Raw genomic sequence first — 21544 nt, 5'->3', positions numbered from 1 at the left:
GCGAATGAAAGCTGTGATGGAGTCCAGACCTTGCATTACTTACATATCTTATTGCATGAAGTCTTAAATAAGACTAATACAAATTAATGTCTGTCCATTGCAATATAATAATTATGGTTTATGTTATCATAAATTAAAAAAACACAAAGGAAAGTCATGGGATTATGGGTCATAATCAACCAATATGTTTTAAAGGCATCACAGTTTTTAAAGATCTGGTCACTGTAATATCTACCTGATCTGACTCCAAAAGGTGTTTATTAGTCATATTGAATAATAATTTGACGCAGGTAAACACTTAAAGCACATTTCAGGCTACCCGACAAACAATGCAACCAGACTAGATTATGCAAGACAGAAGTGTGTGGGCATGGAGGGATTCCCCATGGCTCCTAACCACTGATATTTCCTTATTCCTTATTCAATGAGACTTAAAAAACAAGCTCCAAAAAAGGAACAAATACCGCTTTAGTTTTTCTTTCTGATTTAAGTCATGCTATCCTAAAACCACATATATGCAAAGGTACAGGATGGATAAACCCCCTCAAACTCCCGGTGTTGTTAATGAACTGAATGAAATGTTCAGCAACCGTCCCTTGCACATATACATTGCGTCCCAATTCAGAGGCTGCATTCCCTGCAAACCTTCTTTAAAGCATTGGGATCGAAATATCACCATCATTAGATAAAATGACCAATATTGTGATATAAGATTTTCTGCATGCAAAGTTTTGGGATTGACAATCATATTTAAAGTTAACTGTGTGTGTACAGAATTCAGGAGTGACTCCAGATTTTACATTGGTCTCCAAAACTGTGTCTTTAGTTTGGGTCTGCACTTATTTCATTTTAATCCAGAAATCAATCGCTAAATTTGATGACCAGATGAGCAGAGGCATTGAGCCAGGCCTAGGGGATGTTTCACTGTTAAAATTTGAAATGAGTCACTATTGTTGATTAATTTGCAGATAAGAATGTGCTATTTCTTTTTCTTCAGTCCATTTCCTTCTCGTCTCTTCAACACTTTCATTCGAGTACTGTAAAGCAGCTGCTTTTGTTGGCTTCAAAAAAAGTTTGTGTTTGAGTTAAAAGTGTTCACTGGTCAACACATGTAACCTCAGGCCTGTTTACAGTCAGACTGGATGAACGGTGCTTTCCAGACCTCTCCATTCTGACCTCGGTTAACCTCTACTGGACACCTTCAGCAGGGGAATAAAAAAAAACGTATTATACACATATAAACCACAGACATGATCAGCAGGGGGAAATAAAAAACATTTATATAAAAAAAAAAAAAAACGTGTCCGTGGTTCCTCATGTCCAGCAGAGGTTAACCGAGATCAGAATCCAGTTTTTTCTTTCTTTATAAATGTCCACTTTTGGCTGTGTGGGATTTTAGAAAATCTTTTCACACTGAAACTAGTTTGCACTAGTCCAGATTAGTCCACTGCCGGGGAACATACATGCATCACATGAGTAACTCTTTTCTGAAAGAAAATGACATGCCATTTGCAGGATTTAATTATATGTTCAAACTTCTCGCATAATTTGACCACATTACAGCTTGCTTGGAAATGATGTATTTAAATAAAACATTGTCTTATCTTATTCACACACGCACAAGCTGAAGATACACTTGGCGTTTGTTTGTATGTCCATGCTTTATTAAACACAGGGTGTGTGTTTGCAGGACAGGTGGCAGTGATGCAATGCAAACGGTGAAGCATTTCAGCACGCACAATAAAGACACAGAATTTTCATGATTCAATATTTTAATTGAATTTAATTGAGATACGTTTGCAATGAGAACTGCGGTCAAGAACAAAATAAATGGCCAGCAAATGTGCAGCATGCAGCACAAACACACAGATATATATATATATATATATATATATATATATATATGTGTGTGTGTGTGTGTGTGTGTGTGTGTTTTTAAGAAAATACAAAGGCAAATACAAGATTGGAAAAGCTTATTCTTGTCCCCAATACATTTTCGTACATAAAAGGATATATGAAAACTCACAATTGCCTTGTCATGCTTCGAATTTTCCCAGCAGAGCTAATGTTCGCTAAATCATCATAAACATGTTCTCTATATGGGGAAGATTAATGTCCTGTTTATGAGAATGGTGCCTAGCCCTTCTCAAACAATCACAAAGTCAAACATAAGCATGACAATAGCAGCAGAACCTTTTTAGTGATAACAGGAACAAGGAAACTGACCAGCACTAATGTAAAGGTGATCTTTCATTATACTCCTGCTGCCTGGAAACAGTCCCGTGTCTCCTTCTGTTCGCTCTTCACTTCCTGCTCACCTTTAAAGGGGTAAACTCAATCCGAAAACAAAAATTGGGTCATTTGCTCACCCTCAAGTTGTTGAGTTTCTTACTTCTGCTGAATACAAAGCAAGATATTTTGAAGAACGATTTGAATTTTGACACCATTGACTGCCATAGTATTTTTTTATTTATTGAATTAAGTCATTGGTGCCTGTTTAATTCCAATCATTCTTCAAAATATCTTCCTTTGCTCACAACTTGAGGGTGAGCAAATGATGACAGAATTTTCATTTTTGGGTGGAGTATCACTTTAAGAAAAACACTGGAGGAAACGCTAGCTATTTATTGTTCTGTAGGTACAGACAACAAACATATTGTGAGACTGCAGAATAAAATCATTTTTAATCGTGGTCTTGCACTTTTGGACCCCATTGCATGCCAGTCTAATAAAAGGAAACACCATCGACCTCCCTCTCTCCTGTGAGAACACAGTGGTACAGGTTTTATCCTCCTCCCTTTACTGTAATATCATAACAGAGAGTCAGAAGGAAGTGAAGGAACAAGACAGCACACGTGCCTGAGTCCCGCATGCAGAAACACAATAGCCTAGTGTTCGAGATTTCCCTAGATTCAGAAGAAGATTTGTTATTCATAGCTGCACAAACTACACAAAGAACATACATAGGTCAATGACGTGATGTTCATTTAGTGTAACCCCCCAAAATGCAATTCATGTAGTGAATATAAGTTACACAAAATGTTGTTTGTAGAAAAGCTGCTTCAACGCTTCACCAAAATACCAAAGTTTTTTTTTGTTTTGTTTTTTTTTTTACCGAATGGATTGATACTAAAGCATGTTTCAGTAATTAATCAAATTTGAATATGTAATGATGTAAAAAAAAAAAAAAAAAAAAAAACGTGCGCTGTAGCGCTGCTGCCATCTCGTGGTTGAAAGTGACACACATCCTATCCAGCGATTCTCTTTGATCAGATCTCTCACACATAGCCTAAATTGTTTTGTGTAAATTAATATCGTTCGAGCATATTAAAATGTTTATATTTCTAAAGATAATTTTAGATTAACACATCCACTATGTCGTAATAAACGTTCCTGTAGTTTCCATGTTAACCACACGATGGCGCATCACAAACAAGTTCAGTGCCTCCAAAATCGAAAGAGACTTCTCGTGTTAATAAAATCACATCAAATGAAAGTCCACTTCACATCATGCCAGCCCATTAGATGGCAGAAATGCGCAGTTATTACATCAGAAATCAGAAGACAAAGAAGAAGAAGAAGAAGAAGAAGAGTAACGCTGAATATCGATTGTAAATGTTCATGGATGTTCCCACACTGTACAATTGAAGAATAAAACAAAACAAAAGGAGAAACAACTGGCGTCCACGTGACATGCTAGAGGAGAGGAGGATGAGAACATGAGTGATACAGGAGGATGAGAACATGAGAGATTCAGGAGGATGAGAACATGAGAGATTCAGGAGCCTGCAGAATTAATAAAGATGATCCAGAGAAACAAATAGGTTGGTGTCTATATTGGTTCCTAACTATCACTGTAGGAGCCATTTATGTTTATTGTTTGCATGATAGTTTTTGTTTGGATATATTTATATTAGTATTTAGACACTAGGTGGCAGTAATTAGATGCACATGGTTGTATTTAAATGGGCTAAGGTGACAGGAAACGGGAGGCACAGGTAGAGGGAGCACAAACAGTTCTCACCAGACCACGGATTAGAACCTAGAACACACAACTCACAACTGGAAACAAGACAAGAAAACAACTGGTATGTTCATCTTTGATGTACATTTACTTCAATAAACCACAAATCTCAACTGCAATTATAATGGAAAATCTTGTGTGTCTGCGTAGAAACTTCACTCCTACCTGTGCATGATGGCAAAGAAATGAAATTGAATATAGGGCTAAAGGTACAGCCAAGCAAAGATTGCCATTATAATTAGTGAGAACTCTGCTCTATGTGTGAAAATTGAGCATGTAACAGTATTAGAAGTGGATACAGATTGTTTTCACAGAAGAACCGAAAGTTTTCATTCATAAAACTGGACGCCGCCATTCCCAATGAAGGAAATATTGACGCCACCTGTGCAGAGCTAATTGAGGGAGATTGGACACTCTGAATGAGCAACGTGCAGGCGACAGGCGGAAGGGTATGTGCAACATTAGGCTTTATTGGAAAAGCTATAAAACAGCGCCCAGAAGCTGTTATACTATTGCATTTCATTGACTGAAACATATACTGTCACAACTATATCAGCTGTTTAAAACATTCTGCCATTGGCGTGTGGTTTACTGGGTCACGGTAAAAGTGAAGCAAATATGTCTATTGTCCAGTCTGACGTGCGGTCACAAGATGGCGCTGTTGCACTGGCCTCTGAAAAAGAAAAAAGGGTTATTAAACACACTGCTAAAGGTTTGGAAATGTTCATTGAAAACTGTCAGAAAACAAGAAACTTGAAATGTAAGCAAGCCATGAAGTTAATGACCCAGATGAAAGAGCTCATGAAATCTAAGGAAAATGCAAGTGAAGTGCAATCTAACTTGAATGAATTAATCAACATCTGTGATGAAGCTAAAAGAAATCATGAGTCATTGGTGAAGCTACCACTCCCTGAAAATGAACTTGAAAAACAAAATCACTGGTTTCAACAAAAAATGGACATGTTTGATGGTTTTAGCCAGGATGTAAATGTGTGGTTTTCAGAGGTTGGATGGCATAAAAAACACAGCATTGTTGAAAGTGTAAACACAGATGACATCGGACCAGATGACAGTGTTTCTAATGTGTCAAAGCCTAAATCAAGCCACAAATCCAGTTCTTCATCACGTGCATCTTCAACATCCTCTGCTCGCATAAAAGCTCAGGCAGAAAAGGCTGCTCTCATGGAACGGGTTTCCGCCCTGCAGAAAAAGCATGACCTTGAGGCACAGGAAGAGCAACTGAAAAGAAAAAAGGAACAACTAGAACTAGAGACTGAACTGGCAGCAACCAATGCAAAAATCAATGTACTGGAATCAAGAAACAGCTCAAGAGTATCTGATGGGATGAACTCCTATTTGAGAAAAGGAACTGCACAGCAGAAAACGTCAGTCAAATTAAATCCACATGCAAAGACCTATTTACCTGATCAAGTGCAACAAAGACACAATGTTTGGATGGGAACTGCATCTTCTTCACAGCAGGTTGTTCGACCAAAGGAAAGAGCTGATGGACCATCGGTCAGAGCTCAGGATATGAATCATCTAATACAACAACCTGTATTTAATGATGGTAATCAGGACAACATCTATCACATAATTGAGAGGCAAAATGACATCACAGCTCTTCTCGCTCAACAAAATCTCTCTTCTACTTTACCACCAAGAGACATTCCTGTTTATGACGGTGATCCATTGCAATATGAAGTTTTTATCAGGGCATTTGAGAGAGGAGTGGAGAGAAAGACAGATGAGCCAAGCGACTGCCTGCATTTCCTAGAGCAATACACCAGAGGCCATCCAAAAGATTTAGTCCACAGCTGCCAACATTTGTCTTCAGCTGAGGGTTATAAAAGAGCAAAAGATCTACTTAAAGAACATTTTGGTAATGAATATAAGATTGCCACAGCATACATGGACAAAGCATTTGCCTGGCCAGCAATCAAGCCAGAGGATGTGAAAGCATTGCAAGCGTTTTCATTATTCCTGAGAGGTTGTTGCAATGTAATGGTACAGCTTACTTGTATGGAGGAGTTGAATGTTGCTTCCAGTATGAAGACCATTCTTCTGAAACTGCCTTACAAGCTTAGAGATAAGTGGAGGAATAGGCCATGTCAGCTCCAGGAACAAAATGGTCGTCGAGCTAGTTTCTCTGACTTGGTAGACTTCATGGAGAGACAAGTAAAGATACTGTCGGATCCACTTTTTGGAAACATCCAGGATGCTAAGACAACTACATCTGTCAAAAGCTCCATCTTTGTCAAAGCAAGAGACAAGCTGAGACCAAGAGGAAGCAGTTTTGCAACTACAACTACTTTTGTAACACCTGTAGAAACACCAAACCAAGAAAAGATGACAACAAATGGAATGAAAAATATATCTGCCACTAATTCCCAAAATTCCTGCTTGTTCTGTGATAGAGATGGTCATACATTGGTGCGATGTCCACAAATCAGGAAAAAAGGACACAGGGAAAAAATAGACTTCTTAAAGAAAAGGGGAGTTTGTTTTGGATGTTTGAAGGTAGGACACATGAGCAAAGACTGCAATAGTCGTTTGACTTGTGACGTGTGCAACAAAAATCATCCTGAAATACTTCACATTGAACAAAAGGACATGGGAAAGAAAACGGAACTGAATGATGGGAGATCAATTGGGAGCAATGCTGTTCTCTCACCTCTTACATGTGGGCATATTGGGGCCGGTGAAGAAGCCTGTCTCTTCTCTATTGTTCCAGTACAAGTAAAGACCCACAAGGGAAACACAGTGTTGCAAACGTATGCATTTCTGGATCATGGAAGTTCATCTACCTTCTGTACCGAAAGCTTAATGAGAAGACTGAATGTAACAGGACAAAAGGCCAGTATTCTTCTGCATACAATGAACCAAGTGAAACCTGTGACCAGTCATCATATCTCAAGTTTGGAGATATCAAGTCTGGACAAAAATGATTTCATACAACTCTCCAATGTATTCACCCATAAGACCATGCCTGTTTCCAAGCTCAACATTCCCAAACAAGAAGACCTGATTCGATGGCCTTACTTGAAGGATGTCAGGATTCATGAAATAGACGCTGGCATTGACCTGCTGATTGGCACAAATGCTTCTAAGGTATTGGAACCTTGGGAGGTGGTCAATAGCCAAGGGGATGGACCATATGCAGTGAAGACCCTACTGGGGTGGGTCATCTATGGTCCCTTGAGAGGAGACAACAACATCAGGGATGAGAATGGCTGCCCTGTTGCTGCTGTCAATCGAATGTCTGTTGTGAATCTAGAGGAGCTATTGGTTAAACAATATAATCATGACTTCAATGAAGTAACCAGCAAGGAAACAGAGGAAATGTCCAGAGAAGAAATAAAATTCTTGGATATTGTGAATCACTCAACAAAAATCATAGATGGTCATTACTGCCTAGACTTACCTTTCAAGCAAGAAAATCCCAGGATGCCAAATAACCGTTGCATTGCAGAGCAGCGCATCCAAAGCCTGAAACGCAAGTTTGGTAAAAATGAGATGTTTCACTGTGAATATACAACTTTTCTTAAGGAAATGATTGACAATGGCTATGCTGAAAAGGTACCAGTAGATCAACTGAATCGTAAGGATGGGGCACTCTGGTATATCCCTCATCACGGGGTGTATCACTCAAGGAAAGGAACTTTAAGAGTGGTTTTCGACTGCGGTGCTGGCTTCAAGGGAACATCGCTCAATGAACAACTGCTACAGGGTCCAGATCTTACCAACTCACTCATCGGAGTACTCATCAGATTCAGACTAGAGCCAGTTGCCTTGATGGCTGACATCAAAGCAATGTTTCACCAAGTCAAAGTGTCAGAAAAACATGTTGACTATCTTCGATTCCTGTGGTGGCCTTATGGTGACGTGCAGCAGGATCTCATCGAATACAGGATGAAAGTACACCTCTTTGGAGCAGTGTCTTCACCGAGTTGTGCAAACTTTGCACTAAAAAAGACAGCTGAAGACAACAAAACTCACTTTCCACCAGAGGTTATAGACACTGTAAAGAACAACTTTTACGTTGATGATTGTTTGAAATCCATGTCCACAGAACAGGAATCTGTTGTTATGGTGAGAGACCTGACTGCTCTTTGCCAGAAGGGAGGATTCACATTGTCAAAGTGGATCAGCAACAGCCGTAAAGTATTGACATCCATTCCACAAGAAAACCGAACCAAAGAAATAAAAGAGTTGGACTTGGACAGGGACAACCTGCCGATGGAAAGAGCACTAGGATTGCACTGGTGCGTTGAAACAGATGTGTTCATGTTCAGAATTACTGCACAGCCACGAGCATACACCAGACGCGGCATCTTGTCTGTGGTTGGCTCCATATACGACCCTTTAGGATTTCTAGCACCATTTATTCTGCCAGCCAAACTGATTATGCAGGAACTCTGTAAAAAAAACCTTGGATGGGACGAAAACATACCTCAAGCTGTTTCTCAACAGTGGACAGGATGGCTGTCAGAGCTGAACAAGATGACAGAGTTTAAAGTGGACCGTTGCATTAAACCTGAAGGTTTTGGTCAAATCAGAAATGCACAGCTGCACCACTTTTCCGACGCCAGCGAGAGTGGATACGGTACGGTTTCATATCTTAGGCTGGAAAACCATGACAAAGAGGTGCATGTTGCTTTCATGATAGGGAAGGCAAGAGTATCACCATTAAAGCAAGTAACGATTCCCAGATTGGAGCTCACAGCCGCAGTTCTAGCCGTCAAAGTTGACATAATACTTCGGAAGGAATTACAACTTCAACTGAACAAATCCATCTTCTGGACTGATAGCACTACAGTGCTGAAATATATCAACAACGAAACCAAACGTTTCCGAACATTTGTTGCAAACAGGATCTCCTTTGTAAGGGATGCTACTGATGTGTCACAATGGAGATATGTTAGCACAAAGGAAAATCCGGCAGATGAAGCTTCTAGGGGGCTAACAGCAAACCGCTTCTTAAGCTGCAAGAGGTGGACCAAGGGACCAGAGTTTCTCTGTCAACCAGACAAAGAATGGCGGAAACCTTATTTAGAAACTGCAATCTCTACCAATGATCCGGAAGTCAAGCAAGAAATCACAAGCAACCTCATTGTGAAAGATCAGTTAAACCCCACCAGCTCTCTGATAAGTTATTTCTCTTCATGGAGAAGTCTGATGACAGCTGTAGCTTGGCTACTTAAAGTAAAAACAACTATCTTGCTGCTGACTAGAAAAAGAAAGGAGATTCAGACTGCTGCAGGTACCTTGAAAGATGAGTCCAGCCAATTAAAGGAGATGCAAGTTTTTAAGGCAACACTCCAAAGACAGTGTTTAAATCCTGAGGATCTAATGCAAGCAGAACGTGCAGTCATCTCTTTCAGTCAAAGACAAAGCTTTGAAGAAGAACTATCTACACTAGAGGCTGGTAAAAATGGTGTTAAAAGAAGCAGTCATCTGTACAAACTGGATCCAGTGTTGGACGATGGACTTCTGAGAGTAGGAGGTCGTCTGAGTAGACTAGCGATGCCTGAAGAGGTCAAGCATCCAGTTATCCTCTCGAAAGACTTACACATATCCACACTATTGCTTCGACATATCCATGAACAACTTGGACACGGAGGAAGAAATCACATGCTGTCTCGACTCCGTAAAAAATACTGGATTATCAAAGCTAACTCGGCAGCAAGAAGGATCATAGCAGACTGTGTTGTATGTAAACGACAACGGGGAAGAGTTGGTGAACAGAAAATGGCAGACTTACCCCTGGAAAGGATTCAACCAGACAAGCCTCCATTTACAGATGTAGGAGTAGACTACTTTGGTCCAATAGAGATCAAGAGAGGACGAAGTCTTGTTAAAAGATATGGCGTAATCTTCACCTGCATGGCAAGCAGGGCAGTACACCTTGAGGTTGCATATTCTCTTGACACAGACTCCTGCATCCACGCATTACGAAGATTTATTTGTCGACGAGGTCAAGTGTTGTCTTTAAGATCAGACAATGGCACAAATTTTATTGGAGCTGAAAGAGAACTGAGAGAAGCACTCAATGCTTTGAATCAGGACAAAATCCAGACTGCTATGCTTCAGAAGGGAATAAAATGGTACTTCAACCCCCCAGCAGGATCTCATCATGGTGGCGTATGGGAGCGTTTGATCCGCATTGTTCGAAATGTGCTGCACTCTGTTCTTAACCAACAAGTTCTGGATGATGAAGGACTGCAAACATTGTTTTGTGAAATTGAAGCAATTTTAAATGATAGACCCATTACAAAGCTTTCTGATGACCCAATGGACCTGGAAGCACTCACCCCAAACCACCTTCTTCTGTTGAAAACCAAGCCAATACTACCGCCTGGACTGTTCGTAAGAGAGGACTTATACCTAAGGCGCAGATGGAGACAAGTGCAATACATGGCAGACCTCTTCTGGAAAAGGTGGACACAGGAGTACTTACCTTTAATACAAGAACGACAGAGATGGTCAAAGGTTAAAAGGAACTTTGCTCCAGGTGACATAGTTGTGGTGGTTGACTCCACTGCGCCACGAGGCTCCTGGTTAATGGGCAGAATACTGGAAACGAAAGCAGATGCACAAGGTCTTGTGCGTATCGTTCGACTTCAGACAAAAAACAACATATTGGAAAGACCAATAACAAAGATATGTCTGATTAAAGAGACTGAGATTTGACAAGAACTGGTGGCAATGACCAGATCTCATCAGGTGCCATGGACTGGAACCTCTGGCCTAAAAATTACTATTTGAAAAGAGTGTAATCTACATTGCTCCTTTCATTATTTTTGGTAATTGTTATTTGTTATAAAACAATTAGGGGCCGGTGTGTAGGAGCCATTTATGTTTATTGTTTGCATGATAGTTTTTGTTTGGATATATTTATATTAGTATTTAGACACTAGGTGGCAGTAATTAGATGCACATGGTTGTATTTAAATGGGCTAAGGTGACAGGAAACGGGAGGCACAGGTAGAGGGAGCACAAACAGTTCTCACCAGACCACGGATTAGAACCTAGAACACACAACTCACAACTGGAAACAAGACAAGAAAACAACTGGTATGTTCATCTTTGATGTACATTTACTTCAATAAACCACAAATCTCAACTGCAATTATAATGGAAAATCTTGTGTGTCTGCGTAGAAACTTCACTCCTACCTGTGCATGATGGCAAAGAAATGAAATTGAATATAGGGCTAAAGGTACAGCCAAGCAAAGATTGCCATTATAATCACTGAGGATTGTTGAAGAACTTTCAGACCACAAACATTAATGCATTTCAGCAGATACAAAATATCTTAAGAGCTATAAAATATCCAACAACACAAGGTAAGAGATAAAAATAAACTGACACAATGAGTAAATAATAATGAGTAAATTGACACAATGAGTAAATAAATAATAATGACACAATTAACAATAATAATGCCTGATATTAGATAGATAGATAGATAGATAGATAGATGACCAGATAGATAAATAGATAGATAGATAGATAGATAGATGGCCAGATAGATAGATAGATAGATAGATAGATAGATAGATAGATAGATAGATAGATAGATAGATAGATAGATAGATAGATAGATAGATGGCCAGATAGATAGTAGGGCTGTGTATTGGCAAGAATCTGCCGATACGATACGTATCGCGATACATGGGTCACGATTCAATATATTGCAATATATTTCGATACTGTCCATAAGGCGATATATTGGGATTATTTTTTCAATATTGCATTTCTGAAAATCGATACAGTATTGCAAAATAAAATACATGTGTGATTTCAATGCAATATAGTCATTTTTCAGCTCTCACTGCATCAGTTTTCATCATCTTGGTTTATGGACAATGTTTCATAAATCTAATTTCTCTTTGTATGACTCTTTATTTTGTTTCATCATGTCATTTCAGATCTGTTGGAAGTCATTGAACTGGAGGTTTCACCTAATCATTTCACAACCGGAGAAAAATCTTCAAGCCGCTCACAGAACAGTGGAGAGAAGCCCTTCTCGTGTCCTCAGTGTGGGAAGAGCTTCACACTAGCAGACGGACTCAGAAAACACCAGCGCTCTCACTCGGGAGTCCGAGCGTTTCACTGTGAAGAGTGCGGGAAGACGTTCATCCTGCCCTCGCACCTGAAGAGACACATGCTGATCCACGCCGACTCGAAGCCACACTCGTGTGTTCTCTGTGGAAAGGGTTTTTCTCAGCTGGACTGTTTGAAAAAGCACCAGAAAACACACAGCGGAGCGAGACCTCACATGTGCTTCGAGTGCGGGAACGCCTTCCACTCCTCCGACACATTGAAGAGACACCAGAGGATTCACACCGGAGAGAAGCCGCACACGTGCTCACACTGCGGGAAGAGCTTCTCGCAGTCCGGACACCTGAAACAACCCCTGAGGGTCCACACGGGAGAGAAACCGTACTTTTGCTCGCTCTGTGGGACGAGTTTCAGCACGTCCAGGAATCTGCCCACTCATATGAAGAAACATTGTCCAGATGAGGATGAAAACTGATGAAGCGAGATCTGAACAAATCCCTCAAGATCACTCTGTATGCGTGTGTGTATTACAGCATGGATGAACATACACTCACCGGCCACTTTATTAGGTACACCTGTCCAACTGCTCGTTAACACTTAATTTCTAAGCAGCCAATCACATGGCGGCAACTCAGTGCATTTAGGCATGTAGACATGGTCAAGACAATCTCCTGCAGTTCAAACTGAGCATCAGTATGGGGAAGAAAGGTGATTTGAGTGACTTTGAACGTGGCATGATTGTTGGTGCCAGAAGGGCTGGTCTGAGTATTTCAGAAACTGCTAATCTACTGGGATTTTCACGCACAACCATCTCTAGGGTTTACAGAGAATGGTCCGAAAAAGAAAAAACATCCAGTGAGCGGCAGTTCTGTGGGCGGAAATGCCTTGTTGATGCCAGAGGTCAGAGGAGAATGGCCAGACTGGCTCGAGCTGATAGAAAGGCAACAGTGACTCAAATAACCACCCGTTACAACCAAGGTGGGCAGAAGAGCATCTCTGAACGCACAGTACGTCGAACTTTGAGGCAGATGGGCTACAGCAGCAGAAGACCACACCGGGTGCCACTCCTTTCAGCTGAGAACAGGAAACTGAGGCTACAATTTGCACAAGCTCATCGAAATTGGACAATAGAAGATTGGAAAAACGTTGCCTGGTCTGATAAGTCTCGATTTCTGCTGCGACATTCGGATGGTAGGGTCAGAATTTGGCGTCTACAACATGAAAGCATGGATCCATCCTGCCTTGTATCAACGGTTCAGGCTGGTGGTGGTGGTGGTGTCATGGTGTGGGGAATATTTTCTTGGCACTCTTTGGGCCCCTTGGTACCAATTGAGCATCGTTGCAACGCCACAGCCTACCTGAGTATTGTTGCTGACCATGTCCATCCCTTTATGACCACAATGTACCCAACTTCTGATGGCTACTTTCAGCAGGATAATGCGCCATGTCATAAAGCTGGAATCATCTCAGACTGGTTTCTTGAACATGACAATGAGTTCGCTGTACTCAAATGGCCTCCACAGTCACCAGATCTCAATCCAATAGAGCATCTTTGGGATGTGGTGGAACGGGAGATTCGCATCATGGATGTGCAGCCGACAAATCTGCGGCAACTGTGTGATGCCATCATGTCAATATGGACCAAACTCCCTGAGGAATGCTTCCAGCACCTTGTTGAATCTATGCCACGAAGAATTGAGGCAGTTCTGAAGGCAAAAGGGGGTCCAACCCGTTACTAGCATGGGGTATGTTGGGGTATGTAAATGCCATAATCTAAACGAGTAGTTCACTTTAAAAAAAAACCTTTGCTGATAATTCACTCACCCCCATGTCATCCAAGATGTCTTTCTTCAGTCGAAAAGAAATTAAGGTTTTTGATGAAAACATTACAGGATTTTTCTCCATATAATGGACTTCATTGGGTGCTGTCAAAATGAACGCATCGTTTTTCGAGTCATTTGGTTCATTCAACGAACGAAATGAATGAAATGACTCAAAAAAAGATTTGTTCATTTCGAGTTCGAACAGGAGGGTCACGAACGCTCATCACAGAACAGAGCAAGGCGAGCATTTGTGCTAATAAAACTTAAACTTTTGTATTTCTTTTTTAAATGACTGATTGTTTCACTAGATAAGACCTAGATCTCTGATGTCTCCAGAGTGTGTATGTGAAATTTTAGCTCAAAATACCCCACAGATCATTTTTATAACATTACACTTTTTGGAGGTGAGCCAAAAATGCGCCGTTTTTTTGTGTGTGACCCTTTAAATGCAAATGAGCTGGTCCCCCCCCCCCCCCCCCGCGCCCATTTTAGATGAGGGTGGAGCTTCAAAATATCTATGGCAACACAAAACAGGACAACCTTACAATTTGGAAATGTCAGAAACAGCCAGCAGTGTTCTGTTGACTTGATTTCTGTTGTGTAATTGCACAAAAAATTATTTTACCTTTATTTTAACTTCAAAAAAGGAAAAAGCACTTTTTGTTCAGCCCCATTACATTCCACCATTTCCACATTTTAAAGTCACCATTGAGTTATTTTTGAGGAATAATGTAGTATTTATTATATTTATCTGTGCACATTATTCCTTAATTATTCCTTAAAAATGAATTAAATGTTACTTTAATCAAAATAGCTTCCCCCACTTGCTGCTCATCTCTTCTACATTCCTCTTGTACATCTGTTCTCCCTTACATTTGTTCTTGTTCCAGAAGCTTTTCACTGGGATATACGTCACAATAGAGAAGACAAGACAAAAGACTTTCAAAATAATGGTTGTTATTATATAATATGTAATGGATCTCCTAAAATATGATTATCATAAAAGAAGTTAATTTTTCTTACAGCTTTATCAATATATTTTTGGTTTTATTATGCAAACACATTTCTTTGCACAAAGCACACAAATATTGAACTGTGAATACTTTTTTGTGTTGTGATGATATGTGCCAGTTAGGGTTAATATTAGTTTCTGATATGTAGCCCTGTAATATTTAACTGTGAACAAATGGCACTTCTCCTGAAAACAGCCCTGTAAGTCAACCCATTTGAAAATAAACATTTTAAATTTTCATTTTAAATAGTGTGTAATGTTGCCGTTGTTGCATGAATAGTATCTGCAAAGTTGCCACATTGAAAGTTCAATGTAAGCAGAGATATCGTCTTTTTAAAATCAGGAAGTATATTGCCTACAAAAACGACTCGATTGGGACTACAGCTGGGTTTTAGACGTCACTAACCCACACATTTGCATCAACCCTCCCTCTGGAATATGCAAGAAAGGGGATGGCCATATTTCTGCGGCTCGTCGAAAGTGTGTTGTGTTCACCAGCTGTCAGGTCTTCTGTGTTCGGGTTTCCCACGGACGCTGTAGTTCATCAACAATGGATACAATTTATGTTTGAATATGTTCCTGAAAATGACGATCGCAATCTAGCTCTCTGTGCTGCGCATTTTACGGAAGACACCTTCCAGAATCTCCACAAATTCAATGCCGGATTCAACAAGAAACTGTTACTAAAACATGAAGCAGTTCCAACTTTAGAACCAGAGGCAGCAGTTGTTGGGCCACAACCTGTAAGTAGGCTAAGACTTCATCGTTTTAAATGTATTTGCATGTATAATTTCAGACATAATGTTTTAGTTTTATCAAATGCCAGCACTGGCTTTATAGCCACTTAATTATGCTATTTCGTGTCTACGATAAACGCGATAATGGGCGTAAATTTTCCGGACAACGTGAGCTACAGTTTAGCCAATCACCACACACCGGCCCAAACTAACCAATCTGAGCCCACTGCCTGTTTCTGAGGGAGTGGTTTCATAGACTCAGGAAGTCAACTGCACGCTCAAATGACAGAGGAGAGCGCGGCTTACAATGAAGGTGACATTTATGAAAAATAAGACTTTTAAAAAAAGAAAAACCACAAATTTGTGCGCGAGAACTGAGACGAGGACGTTCTTCTCCTTCGACTACTTCTTGTTACCGGCTGCTCAACTTAGAAGTTTTACCGCCACCTAACATTTAAAATGATGATCCATATATAAGGCGCTCCGGATTATAAGGAACACTGTCGTTTTTTGAGAAGATTAAAGGCTTTTAAGTGCACCTTGTAGTGCGGAAAATACGCTAATTGAAAAGCGTATGTACAGCGCGCATCTTCCTCTGCTTGTAAACAGAAAGTTTTGCGCTTCCAGCTATATCAGCACATCATCTTATACGGTAGGGGGCGGTAATACTCCTAAGCGGAGCAGCCCGTAACAAAAAGTAGTCGAAGGAGAAGAACGTCCTCATCTCAGTTCTCGCGCATGCGCCCATAAGGAAGTAATAGAATAGTCGAATTAAGTCGTTATTTATGTTTTTTTCGCACAAAAAGTATTCTCGTCGCTTGATAAACTTATAATTGAGCCGCTGTAGGCATATGGCATATTTAAACCTTTTCTTTAATGACTTTATGGGCCGTCAAGAGCCAGTCCCTTAGGCATCCTATGTAGGACTGATCCAGCTCTCAGATTCAATCAAAAATATCTTTATTTGTGTTCCGAAGATGAACGAAGGTCTTACGGGGTTGGAACAGCATGGGGGTGAGTAATTAATGACTTAATTTTCATTTTTGGGTGAACTAACCCTTTAAGATAGGATATATGTCCTATACTGTCAGACCATTTGTGAGACCAGCATTGAGATGTTTTAGTTGCCAACGTTTGGGGCATGTGGCAACAGTTTGTAAAGGGAAAAAAAGATGCTGCAAATGTGGCGGAGAACATGATTACGGGCAATGTGGAGAGGGTGTTAAACCCAAATGTTGTAATTGTGGAGGACCACACGGTGCAGCGTTTCTTGGTTGTAAAGCCCAAAAACAAGCTACAGAAGCAATGAGAATCAAAACTGTACAGAATATATCATATGCTCAAGCAGTCAAGCAAGTTCAAGTGACTAATGGAGATTTGATTGAAAATAACATAACCCAGTCTAAAGATACTTGTAGTCATAAGTGTCTTGAGGACGGAAACATACTTGTGATAAACAAAATTAATTTTGTAGCTTTTTTGCAGAAGTCATTAATTGTTCAGGAAGTCAAAGAGGTAAAAATAAAATATGAAAATTTTACAATGGAATGCTAGAAGTTTGATTGTGAATGGACAAGAATTTAAAAGATTTGTATATCAGCTTGCAGTTTTACCTGATATTTTATGCATTCAGGAGACTTGGCTTCATCCACAATTAAATTTTAGCATTCATGGCTACAATTTGGTTAGAAAGAATAGAGTTGTTACAAACGGTGGAGGATGTGGGACATTTGTTAAAGAGGGGGTGGCTTTTAGAGAAATAATAGACGCTCCAGGGGAATGTGTGATTGTAGAAGTGTGGACACAGGGAGGGGGATTAAAGGTAGTAAACTTTTATAACCCTTGCAATCAGTTATTATTAGAGGATCTAAATAAAATAAGGAGCAAAGCTGGGGACAATTTTATATGGTGTGGGGATTTTAATGCACATAACTCACTTTGGGGAAGTTTATGCACAGATAATAATGGAAGGATTGTAGAAGAGTTTATGGAGGAATTTGGTCTAGTGTGTTTAAATAATGGGAAGGGTACTAGATACAATATTAGGGAGTCATCAAACTTCTTGTATAGATCTAACAATGGACCTATAGCTTTTGGATTGCCAATGGGAAGTTCTAGACCAATCAACATTAGGAAGTGATCACTTTCCAATAACATGTGATGTGGGATTGGAAATTTATCAGCAAAATAAAATAGTGCAAAATAGATGGAGGTTTGATAAAGCTGATTGGGATAAATTTAACAGTTTTTGTAATGATGGATTTAAGAATTTTAGCTTAGAAGATGATATAGACCTGTGTACAGAACGATTAAATGCAATTATTATAAAGGCAGCTGAAGAATCCATTCCTAAATCAGAAGGTAAAGGCAGGTTGAAAATTGTTCCGTGGTGGAATGATGAGTGCACTAAAGCCGATAAAGATAGAAATAAAGCATTTAGAGAGTTAAAGAAAACCTTAATACCCATAACTTTATATATCAGAGGAAACGGGCTCTGGCAAGGAAGATAATAAAGCAGGCAAAAAGGAAGTATTGGCAATCATTCTGCTCCACTACAGGAAGGAAAACCCAAATAGGAGAATTATGGTGTGTCCTTAAAAAGATGGTTGGTGTTTATAGAACTCGGAATATTCCAGTCATAGGTGATGAAGGGAAAACAGCAGTGACGGAAGAAGAAAAAAGCGGAAATGTTAGCTTCCACCTTTCAAAAGGCTCACAGTTCAGATAACATAGGAAGAAATTATAGGATAAGGAGGGAAGAAATTTTAAAGCAACATCAAGATATTTATACAAAAAGAATTGACAGTCAAACAGCTTTGGATGCTGCCTTTAATATGTGGGAACTTAAAAGAGTATTAATGAGGGTTAGAAATACTGCCCCTGGAAAAGATAGAATTTGTTATAGTATGATTAAACAGATGGATGAAGTAACATTTAAAGTATTATTGGATCTTTTTGACAAAATTTGGAAGGAAGGACAACTACCGTTATTCTGGAAACAAGCTGTAGTAATCCCTATTCAAAAACCAGGGAAAGATTCAGCAATTGCTGGAAATTATAGGCCGATAGCTCTGACGTCTAACCTTTGTAAAGTAATGGAAAAAAATGATTGTTAATCGACTTCATTACGTGTTCGAAAGCAAAGGATTAACAGCTCCTGATCAGTATGGTTTTCGACCAGGTGGATCCACTTTAGACGCACTAATAAGATTAGAAACGGATGTTAAAAAGGCTTTAGCAATGAAAGAGGTGTTAGTGGCAGTATACTTTGACATTGAAAAAGCATATGATGTGATGTGGAGAGAAGGGTTGCTTTTAAAGTTGCAAAGAATTGGAATTAAAGGAAGATTTTATAATTGGGTTTTAAGTTTCTTATTTGGACGTTCGATTCAAGTCAAGGTAGGCAATTCATTATCTCAGATGGTGAATGTAGGAGTGGGAAGTGTATTATTTAACATAATGATCAATGATATATATGTAGGAATGCATCCAGGAATTAAAACACCATTATATGCAGATGACGGAGCAATTTGGAAGAGGGGAAGAAATGTTGAATATATTGTGAAAAAATTACAAGAAGCAATTGAGAATGTTGAGAAATAGTCAGTGGAATGGGGATTTAGATTCTCTATTTCCAAAATGTGCTGTCAGTTTTTTTACTAAAAAGAGGATTTCAGAAAATATTAAACTTTATTTATATAAACAACCACTAGAAAGGGTCACAAATTTTTAAATATTTAGGTTTATGGTATGACTCAAAATTGACTTGGAAAATTCATATCAAATATATTGAAGAGAAATGCAGCAAAGTACTAAATCTAATGAGATGTATCAACACTATCTTACGACCAATTCGTACGAATTCGACGCATGATTAAAAAGTGGCTAATTCGTACTAATTCGTACGACCTCACTCGTACTAATTCGTACGATTTGTCTAAACCCACGTGATGGTTAGGTTTAGGGGCGGGGTAAGGGGTAGGTCATTCGTACGAATTCATACGAATTGGCCAATTCGTAAAATATGTACGATTTAGCAAAATCGTATTAATTCGTACGAGTGAGGTCATATGAATTGTTACGAATTAGCCACTTTTTAGGGACTGATAAACAATCTTTAATCAATATATATTGTGCTCTATTACGATCCATTTTGGATTATGGATGCATTATTTATGGATCAGCATCAATTAGTATGCTAAAAAGGTTAGACTTAATTCAGGCTCGAGCTTTGAGATGCATCACTGGAGCAATTAGAACAACTCCAATCTCAGCAATGCAAGTGGAAACAGGAGAGCCCCCGTTAGAAATAAGACGTCAAAAATTATCTGTTGCTTATTGGATCAATTTACTTGGGCATAAACAAATGCAATAGTAGAGGGGAGTTGGGAAACTATAAATTTAACAGGAACAGGATTTGCTTGGAATCCAAAGGAATGGGCTACAGAAATGTCGCTAAATAATATATTATTTTCATCAACGACTACCATTTCTCCAATATCCCCCTGGTTTTTTACCCAACCTGAAGTTGATCTACAAATTCATGAGAGTGTTAAAAAAGGACAATTTGATATTAATACAATTGAATTTTTAAGAACAGTTTATTTCTCATTTCTGCCTGTATACACAGATGGATCAAGAAACCCAGAGATAGGTCGTACTGGATCAGCATTTTATGTTCCTGAATTTAAAATAGGGAAATATGGAAGATTAACAGATGGGACTTCTTTGTATACAGCGGAATTGGTGGCAATTCAGATGGCGCTTAGTTGGGTGGAAGAAGTGATGCCAAATAAAGTTGTTATATGTTCAGATTCAATGGCATCACTTATAAGCCTACAAACATATCAAACAGTTAGATATGACATCTATATAGAAATATTGAATATGTTGTATCGATTAAGGCAAACTGGAACAATAATAAAATTTGTTTGGGTACCAGCACATGCAGATATTCCAGGTAATGAAAGAGCTGATAGAATGGCTAAAGAATCACTTAGATTGAACATTCCTACTATTACAGTTGCATTAAGCAGGATGGAAGGGAAGAGTATTATTAAAACTGCCTGCAACCAGAAATGGCAAAGAAAGTGGAATGAATGTAAAACAGGAAGACATTTTTATAGACCATTTTGCAAGATGTAAACAACACTGGTCCAGAAGCACTTCCTGTTTCAGTTTTTAACACTACATAAAAGCTGGGATAAAATACAACCAACAGAACATAAAACTGAATCAAAAAGTTAAACAAACATCTTTAAGAGGTTTTCTTTACATGTGAAATAAAGAAAACAGTTACAAACTGAAACAGGAAGTGTTTCTGGACCAGTGTTGTTTACATCTTGCAAAATGGTCTATAATCTACATAATACTGTAAGACAAAGTATATTGACACAAAATTTGAAGAGAGAAGATCAGGTTATTTTAACAAGACTATGGGACATACAAAACTTAATTCAACACTTCATATTAGGGAAACATGGTACTGGTTTATGCGAAATATGCCAAGTAAAGGAAACAGTTCAACATGTGTTATTTTGTTCCAGGTATGAACAGGAAAGAAAGGATTTAATAAGTAAACTAAAGGAAATGCGATGCAAAGAATTTACAATCAATAACATATTGAACACAAAACAAGGATCCAGGGAAATTGTAAGGTCAGTTTTAAAATTCATAAAGCATGGTGTTGGTCTAGGACTAGAATATAGTCCTCTTTTAACATACTTCTAGTCAGACTGAAATCACTTCACACTCCAGCACAGGTGGTGGCGGTATGCACCATAAAGTTGGTATGCAACCCGCCAATAAATCCATGGAAGAAGAAGAAGAAGAAGGGGCGGGGCCAGAGGGGTACTGGCCAGAACTGAAATCTGATTGGCTC

General features: G+C 39.2%; 1 protein-coding gene across 1 annotated transcript; it reads left to right on the top strand.

Moving 5' to 3' along the window:
• Window positions 1–3540: 3540 nt before the first annotated feature.
• Window positions 3541–14080, top strand: LOC120479991 (uncharacterized). The gene is made up of 2 exons (XM_089124062.1): window positions 3541–3824; window positions 11959–14080. Exons 1-2 carry the CDS (start codon window positions 3770–3772, stop codon window positions 12564–12566), a joined length of 663 nt encoding a protein of 220 aa, XP_088980188.1. The 5' UTR covers window positions 3541–3769; the 3' UTR covers window positions 12567–14080.
• The last annotated feature ends 7464 nt before the right edge of the window (window positions 14081–21544 follow it).

Source organism: Pimephales promelas, chromosome 19 (genome assembly GCF_988280905.1).
Source record: "Pimephales promelas chromosome 19, fPimPro1.hap1.1, whole genome shotgun sequence".
Lineage (NCBI taxonomy): Eukaryota > Metazoa > Chordata > Actinopteri > Cypriniformes > Leuciscidae > Pimephales > Pimephales promelas.
Note: the sequence above shows the minus strand (reverse complement) of the source record. Positions and strands in the feature narration are given on the sequence as shown.

Excerpts from the sequence above, each read along its gene's own strand:
- LOC120479991 (XM_089124062.1), top strand. The coding sequence starts at position 3,770 with ATGAGAGATTCAGGAGCCTGCAGAATTAATAAAGATGATCCAGAGAAA. Across the intron at positions 3,825-11,958 it reads TGATCCAGAGAAACAAATAG|ATCTGTTGGAAGTCATTGAA; the intron begins GTTGGTGTCTAT and ends ATGTCATTTCAG.